This window comes from Tasmannia lanceolata, unplaced genomic scaffold, assembly GCF_043159265.1.
Source record: "Tasmannia lanceolata isolate RefF3 unplaced genomic scaffold, GAP_Taslan_0.1 ptg000012l, whole genome shotgun sequence".
Classification (NCBI taxonomy): domain Eukaryota; kingdom Viridiplantae; phylum Streptophyta; class Magnoliopsida; order Canellales; family Winteraceae; genus Tasmannia; species Tasmannia lanceolata.
In genome coordinates this window covers 53152206-53161149 of record NW_027518689.1, presented here as the reverse complement: position 1 = coordinate 53161149, position 8944 = coordinate 53152206, and the positions used below count along the sequence as shown (strand labels likewise).

The following is an 8944-nucleotide window of genomic DNA, read 5'->3' as shown; positions in this document are numbered from 1 at the left end:
ACCCATAGTATGGAAACGTCTCACCTTCTTTGATAAAATGACCATTCATTGATAAGGGATATGGAGCCATTAGGAGTACCCTTCCGGTGCGGCGGATTTCTTCCTTCAATTTCAACAATTTTTCCATGGCTTCCTCCTCCTCTTCAGTAGGTACATATCCAAGACCGAAAATTCCATGGTTTGCTTTGATTGGGCGCCAGTGAGATGCCTTGCTTGGATCACGGCCCAAATTCATACCAGGGAAGTAGTTCATTTTTCTCATCATCTTGGCCACCACAGAACTGATGGCGAACGGCAAACACAACTCCTCCCGAGAGGCATCCTTGTAAGAGATAACAGCAACCTCGAATGCGAAACCATTCAAGTTGTAGTCATCTGCTTTTGCAACTGGAAGGATCAAAGTTTCTCCTGTTATTTGCCCTATTTCTGGCTCTTCATCACCTCTGACAGTGAACAACTTCCCATCTTTAATGAACTTCAATTTTTGGTGAAGGGTTGAAGCGACAGCACCTTCCTTATGCAACCAGGGACGTCCTAGAAGCATATTGAACGAGGCTTTGATATCAATAACTTGAAACTCAACCTCAAATTCTTGACCGCCCATAACGATCTTGGTGGTGAGGACTCCGACCACATTTCTTCGGGTATTGTCATATGCGAGGATACCAAGGGTTGATTCGGCAAAATCAGTGGGACCGAAACCCAAGGTAATGGCAGTTCTTAATGGACACACATTCAACGCGGATCCGTTATCTACCAACACAGATGGTACTTTCTTGCCTCCACAAACAATAGTGACATGAAGAGCTCTAGCATGATTCCGACCTTGAGGAGGCAGCTCTTGATCTGAGAAACTAATGGCCCTGGTGGCCTGGGTTAGAGCAACAACTTCAGCCAGTTGCTCCGGAGATATCTCTGAGGATACCTGTGTTGTATTCAATTCTTTTAACACAGCCTCTCTGTGTTTCTTTGATGCTATCAATAATCCCCATACAGATATAACAGCCTGAGTTTTCTTTAACTGCTGCACAACTTCATCATCTGGATCTTTCACATATTGCGGCTCCTCTCCTCGAGCCAATGCCCCTGGATTTTCGACTCTCAATTCAACAGGTTTGAAAATTCTTCCGCCCCTTGTCACATGTCTGACTTCATCCAATTCAGGCTCATCATAAGTGATAATTTGAGGGACTTGTGGCTCATAGGTGATTACCAAGGGAGGTACAGACTCTCTTAGGTGTGATTCATCACAGAATATGATTTGGGGTTCAGAGATGGGTTCTAAGGCACATATGAGGGTAAGAGGGTCAAACTCAGGATCTCCTATGGTTATGGCATTAACGGCAGCAGGAGGATTTGCATGACCAGGTAATGGGTTTTGGGTGACATTGGGTCTTGGCTGGAATGCAATGACTTTCTCATCAATGAGTTTCTGGATTCTAAATTTCAAGGCAATGCAGTTGTCAGTAAGATGACCAGGACCTCTGTGGTACTCACAGTGTAGGTCAGCTCGCCAACTTGCAGGTAGAGGATTGGGGGGAGGCCGGATGGCAGGTAAGGTTATGCGACCTGAAGCAAGACACTGCTTAAGCACCTCTGAAGATGGAATGGGAAGAGGGGTAAATTCTACCCGGGTTTGTTGCCGAGGTGCGGTTGCGGTTTGAGCATAGTCCATTACTAAAGGTTCTTGGGACCTAGAGGATTGAGCATTGGAACGGGAAATACTATTGACTTGGGCTGGAGGGGACTTTTTGAAATCTCTGGGGTTTGGGTTGCTACGGTTGAATACACCTTGAGCCATAGCCTCCTCTATCTGGGTGCCAGCCACGATGAAGTGTTTGAAGTCTGGATAGTATTGCAAAGACATGTGATACTGGAGCTGGGGGGAAATATTTTTCATGATTATCTGGACTTGTTCTTCCTCAGACGGGCGCTCCATCATCTGAGCTGCTATTCTCCTCCATCTTTTCACAAAAATCAAAAAGGATTCCCTCAAGTCTTGCTTTGTTCTCTCTAAATCCTTTCTGGTGATTTCTGTCCCATCATCATATTTGAATTGCCTGATGAACTGCTCGCCGATATCCTTCCATGTCCTGTAACGAGTCTTGTCCAAGACCATGAACCATCTCCTCGCAACCTTGGTTAGGGAAACTGGGAACAATTGAGCCATTTGCTCAGAAGATAACCCTTGAGGCTGACACATGATGGTGAACATTTGCAAATGTGTGATTGGACAACCCACACCATCATATTTGTCGAAATCGGGCATTTGAAAATTGGCAGGAAGGCGAATTTCGGGAAATAAAGTAAGATCACTGGGATTGAAACCACCCTGGTCTTGAAACTGAATGTCTTGAACTTTCCTGGTAAGAGTCTCTAATTTCTCCATAACAGACTTATCAACCATGGACTGAGAAGGCCTACTGTGATTCTCGCTGTACTGCTCTTTTTCTAAGTCTTCTTCGACTTTATCAGGGATATTGATGAACACTGTTTGGGCAGGTGCTACTGGAGTAGCTGCTTGGCGCATAGGCCCTTTATCCTTGGACAACGACGGTCCCAACTTTTCAGAAAGCTGAGCCTTGATAACTCGGTTTTCTTCTTTGAGTTCTTGAAGCTGTTGGAGAATCAAGGTAAGAGTATCGGTAATAGCAGCGGGTGGAAGACCATCTTGGTTGTCTGCCATTGGTGAGGATGAGGACGGGAAAGAAGGAGATGCTGGGGTTCTTAGAGAAGGTGGCGGAGAAACAGATTTCCTCTCTAACCGCGAAGAGACCCGAACCCAAGGAGTATTAGGGTTAGCTATGATGTTTATTGCCCTGTAATATCCGAAAGACATATTTTAAAATCAGAGAGAAGAATAGACGATGATGCACACATAGACAAAGATAATGAAAGAGAAGGATGGACTTTATTGATCAATCGTTAAAATTTGAGTACATGGTTCAATCTTTCAAAGATAAACATGGAACTAAGCATTCTTTTTAGACTTCTTCTTCGGACGACAATCTTCCTCAACTGACTCCTTTAAAGGTTTGATGATTCTTGCATCCCAAGCAGATGAAACAGCTTTGACAATCTTGGGCTTGAGACCCTCAGGCGGATAGAAATGATGAAGGGGAGGCACAATGGATTGCTCCCTTCCATACTGACGCTGAATCCTGGCAGGAACATAAAAGGAAGTCTTTTTGAGACCAAGAAGGCGAACGTAGTTAGCTTCTCCGGTGTTGAAGACAGCTTCTTGGATTCCGGGAATTTGCCAATAAATCTGATCTTCTTGGCGAGAATTTAACCATTCAACCCAATCGCTTTTATGATCGAAAGAAACATCATGACGCCATTCACTGAAGGTGTATAACGTATGATCAAAATGGACAGGAGCTGCAATTTTTAGCTTGTGGCATAGCCACACTTGAAGTAATGCAGGACATCCTGAGAAAGACCCAACGAAAGAGCGAATATAAGAGCTTGGACCTGAACTGGCACGAAGGTGAGCCATATCATCCAATCCATTGAAAGTTTCTGCAAGCATAGTAGGAATTGGATTGGCGCCACGATCCATTTGATCAACGAGGTCCAGAAGAACAGCTGACGCAAAGCGAGAAGGCTGGACAGTGAGGAACCTAGCAAAGGAGCAGAATCTCAAAGCGCGCCGTCGAGCTTTTTGAATATCAACAGCACCAATGTATCCAACAGGAGGGTAAATGTCAATCAGTCGCTGCATGGACACTTCTTGGCCTTTCATGAAAGAGTTCATGGATTCATCTGGATTATCCATCAAGCAAAGGAACAAAGGACGATAATCTGGAACACAGGATGGCTTCACTAGAGGGCCATCCACAGGATATTCCAATAAGGCACACCATTCTTCAAAGGTGGGACACATTTCTTGGTTGCCAAAACGGAAGACATGATGATCGGGATCCCAACACTCTGATGCGGCATAGAGTAATCCCCAATCGAGCTTGATGGTTGCCACGTAGCCGAAGAGATTTTTCTCTTGTTCACTTATGGCGTAGATATGGGATTCTCTTAATGTACCACGGATCCAATCAAGAATTGTACGAGTAGACATAGTGCCCGTAAGCCAAGAGAAGGGATATAAGAATGATCAGGATTACATGAACACGAGATTGGGATAAGTTCCTGCCAGTACAAGGAAAGTATGAATACATGATCGAATCACACGATAGAAGAATGAAAGGCATACGATCGAAAGATTAGATGAGATAGCATAAGATTGCTTTCAACGGATAGATCAAGAATGACTAATCCTATGAGATCTTTGGAAATGATAGGATTTATATCCTAACCCCTAAAGGAAATTTTTTTTTTTAATCTCGCACATTTTAACAGTGTGACCTGAAGGCATCAACCCTAATCCTAATCAAGCGGAGTGGAGAGAGGATCTCGACTCATGACTTTGTTCGTGTACCTAGGACCGATCGTAGCCATTGGAAGATGGTCTACGGCCTAATCTAGACACAAATAGGCAGGATATCCTAAACTAGGCTCACACACGTGATGCACATGTGTTCGTATACTACATGCATGTGTGGGTTAATCTAGGGGTAAGGCCAAGAGTTCCCTTAGCGCGAATCCCTGTTCGATATACTGTACCAGTGTCCGGCGTATCAGTACGTGAACAAGAGATCCGTTTACGTACCATAATGGTACTAGGCTAAGGGTGGAATGCTTCTCTAGCACAGAGGCACCAGGTGATGAAATCCCAGTCAACCATGCTAGATAACACTCCGGGTTCCTAAAATAGGACGTGTGTGCACGTGAGATGCAGAGTTTAGATGCAAGTGATGTAAGTGTGTGCAATATGTTTGCGCAATCTATGATGCCTTCAGGTTTTGTTAGATTAAGTTTGAGTAAAGTGTGATGAGAAAATAAAACAAGACAAACTAATCTAACAAGTATAGAGTTTTTATGAGCCAATTAAATTAAATTCAAATGAATTATCTTTTGAAATTTTAATGAAGTTAGGTGGTCCCCAGCAGAGTCGCCAAACTGTGGTACCTAGCCCGTGAGGGAGTGTGGGGCGCGAGCCGCCACGCGCTCTCTCTTGGTCTCCCGTACCCACGCGATTGGCGTGTGCATTTAATTATTGATTTGAATTCGTCTTTCATGTGAACTTAGGATCACTAAGGCAATCCGAATTCCACACGAAAGAGACTGATAGAGTCGCCACCTAGATGTGGGATCTAGGACCCAAAATTAACCAGAAATCTAGACTCGCTACCTGGTTACGAGAATGGAAGGTATGGGGAGTTATCCGCCACATGCACCATTCTTGCCCGATAATCGGTCTTCGATTCCAAAAGCTAACTCTTTTAAATTTATTTTAAATGGCTCATTCAACTCTATGTTAATGTGCGAACTAAGTGACATGCATCCTATGATCTAATTTCAATGTGAATCCTAGATGTGTATCTTGATTTATTAATTTGTCTGGATTCATTCTAAGTGAAAGTTCTCCTAGAATTCTAATTTCATGGAAAGCCCTAAATGATTTGATTAAGCATTTACAAGAAAATTAATATCCAAAACACCACAATTTGTTGTGGTGCCGACTCGCGGGTGGTATGCCGTCAGACATCCAAGCTGCCTACGTACCCAAGCCTCACTGGGATCAGAGTCGACGTAGTTCGGTGCACCTAAGCTAAGTTACATATGCCTAACTCAACTAAGACACCGACCTAGACGGGATTGACTGTTTCAACAGTTTTAGGAGAAGTTATTTAATTCAAGTTGAGGATTTTATTATCTTAGGATTTCATCTAAGATGCTATATGATTCTCATCTAAATGCAAATGGTCCCTTAGACTAATGCAGGTTTGCCTTACATCCTAGTTTACTAGGCTTGTCCTAGGGAAAGATTGGGTGACTAGTGTAACTAGACCTATGGCACGGTTGCTATACATAGCAAGCGTCCGTGATGAGGCTGGACTCCTAACTCTAGGACTCTCTAAAACTTAGGACACGACACGACACCGGTGTTCCTAAATTGGGCTCTAAGGGTCCTTACGACGGAAACCGTGATCCAACGGTTCCGAAAGACACAAGACAAATCGATTTAAATTCTCGAGGTTAGTGAAAAAAAAAAAAAAGATGGAAGAGATGATGAAATAGTGTGAGGGAATGAGAAAGATAGAGAAAGGTGCGACTGAACTTGGGAGTGCCAAATTGCCTACGTACCCCGCGATGGGGATCAAGCCACACGTAGTTCCGCTGGGGAGGTTGCTTGGATTTTGGAAAACAGGATTGGTATTTGGATCAGGAATCGGGTTTGTATTTGAGCATTGGACTTGAGATTCAGAAACATTGATTTAGCAATGGGATTTTGGAATTGGGAATTTGCATCAAAGAATTGAGCATATAGGAATCATCAAGGGTTTGAATTTTGGGAATTCAAAATGGGCGGGCTTATGAGATTCGGTCAAATGGATTCAGACATGCGACTCAGATTGTGTTGGGATATGACTTGGTTAGGCAAAAGGGAGGAAGTTCTATTAGGTGTAAAAGGGCATTAGTAGAATAGGGGAATGACTCGGTTGTGACATGGAAGGCCGCAACTTGGTCGAATGCGACTCGGTTGCATTGGGATGGGTTGATTAAGGAATTGGATTGAGTCAACTAAGGGGAGAGTCCAATCGGTTAAAGAGGTTGAGCATACTCGACTAGAGAGTTGGGTCAACTCGACTAGGGAGGTTGGCTAGAGTTGACTCAGTTGAGCTGGGTTGGGATCCCACTTGGATGGATTGTATTGGGGCGATTTGACTTAAGCTGCAGGTGGCCTGGCTGGGTTAGATTTAATGTAACCAGATTTATGGATAAATGGTGTGCCTCAGTGAGTGGACAAAGGTATGGCTTGGGTTGATGTGACTCGGTTGAGTTGTGCTAGGGTCAGGTTAGGTGGGGTTAATGGTTGAGTTGGATTGGATTGGGTTAATGGTCAAGGTCAAGTGCGGGTTGACTTGGCTTAGACTGGATTGGAACTGGTTGAGCGTGGATTGGGGTGCGGCTTGAGGTTTGGGTGGTTGGAGTATCTTAGGAACCAATAGGGCAAAGCGGCTCTTAAGGGGAATGAATTAATTGGGCCGAATGGGCCCGATGGCCGGGTTAACTGGGTTGGCCGGGTCTATTGTAGGGGTGTATGAGGGTACTGTTGGGTGGATGAATGAAAGGCATGTGGTGTATGATGTGTGGCTATGGTTATAGGGTTTAAGGCTTATGGGTATGGGTTTAGGTGTGGTTAATGGTTAGGTTGGATTGGGTTAATGGTTAGGGTCAAGTGAGTCGGGTCTAAGTTAGGAGCAAACCCGAGACTAGCCATGGTCTAACTAGGAGGAAGCAGGGTACAAACCAGGGTGCGGACCAGGGTGCACCAGGGTGCGAACCAGCAGGGAACCAGGGTGCGAACCAGCAGGGGAACCAGGGTGCAACCAGCAGGGAACCTGGGTGCAACCAGCAGCGAACCTGGGTGCAACCAGGGTCTAACCAGAGTGCGAACCAGCAGGGAACCAGGGTGCGAACCAGCAGGGGAACCAGGGTGCAACCAGCAGGGTACAAACCAGGGTGCGGACCAGGGTGCACCAAGGTGCGAACCAGCAGGGAACCAGGGTGCAACCCGCAGGGGAACCATGGTGCAACCAGCAGGGAACCTGGGTGCAACCAGCAGCGAACCTGGGTGCAACCAGGGTCTAACCAGAGTGCGAACCAGCAGGGAACCAGGGTGTGAACCAGTATCGAACCTGGGTGCAAACAGCAACGAACCTGGGTGCAACCAGGGTCTAACCAGAGTGCGAACCAGCAGGGAACCAGGGTGCGAACCAGTATCGAACCTGGGTGCAACCAGCAACGAACCTGGGTGCAACCAGGGTCTAACCAGAGGCTAACCGGGGGGAACCAGGGTGTGAACCATTAGGGAAAAATAAAAATGAAGATAAGATGGGTTAAGAGAAGAGGGAAACATGTATAACTTCAAAGTCTACCATCAAGAAGAATGAGTAAAGATTGATCCTAGATGCTTCCTAACATGGTTTTTCTTTTAAAGTAAAAGATATGCATGAAAATAGACCCTACATAGAATTGAAATAAATGCCTACCTCTTTGAAAACCCACTTTGTGTTTGATTTTTCTTTGATCTTAATTCCTTGAAGACGATTCCTTGCTTGATAATGACTGCTTTTGATATATATCACCCAACGTATCACCCGATCCGGCAAGGATGGCCGAACCCTTGAAGAGATGAGGGAGAGGGATGAATTTTCTAAGAGAGGGATTCTTTTTCTTCTTTTTGTTGGATGGTGGGATGAGAGGGTATTTATAGGAGAATGGGATAGGAGGTTAGGTGAGGTTAGGTGAGGTTAGGTAAGGTTAGGTGAGGTTAGGTAAGGTTAGGTGAGGTTAGGTGAGGTTAGGTGAGGTTTGGGTGGTTAGGATGAGAGGAGAGGTTAGGTGAGGTTAGGTGAGGTTTGGATGGTTAGGATGAGAGGAGAGGTTAGGTGGTTTTGGATGGTGAGACCCAGGTCAAGATCTGTCATTGATCTAACGATTTACGGAAATCGGGTCTCGGAATGGAATCAGGGTCCGGGCTATGAAGTGACCCTAGCTTATTTTGTCCCGATTGATGATCCGTAAAGTCAGATCAAGATATTAATGACCTAAAACATATAAATCAATGATAGAGGGGGTTCTCACATGGATTTAACACACTAAATTCACTAATCAGGGTATTTTTCAATTTTTCGGATCTAATCATCTCACCAGGTACATCTCTTTATCATTTTGTTTTTTTCAAAAAATTTGAGAATGGATTAATATATTAGGTTATTGTTGGTTAAAGTAAAGCAAAATGTGGGTGTCTACATATTGTCGATGAAGTCCTGCCTGGAAAAGCCGTCAGACTCCTTGATCAAAATGGTGAAAAGCTAAC

The 8944-nt window shown here is 44.7% G+C and overlaps 1 protein-coding gene across 1 annotated transcript; it reads right to left on the bottom strand.

The window, feature by feature from the left end:
* Positions 1–2892: 2892 nt before the first annotated feature.
* On the bottom strand, positions 2893–8458 carry LOC143888455 (uncharacterized). Its single transcript, XM_077392900.1, has 2 exons — positions 8115–8458; positions 2893–4146 (listed from the first exon to the last, which is right to left on the bottom strand). The coding sequence occupies exon 2, from the start codon at positions 4073–4075 to the stop codon at positions 2972–2974; it is 1104 nt and encodes a 367-aa protein (XP_077249015.1). The 5' UTR covers positions 4076–4146; positions 8115–8458; the 3' UTR covers positions 2893–2971.
* Between the last annotated feature and the right edge of the window lie 486 nt (positions 8459–8944).

Bases quoted from the DNA above. Each gene is read 5' to 3' on its own strand.
- LOC143888455 (XM_077392900.1), bottom strand. From the start codon at position 4,075: ATGTCTACTCGTACAATTCTTGATTGGATCCGTGGTACATTAAGAGAA.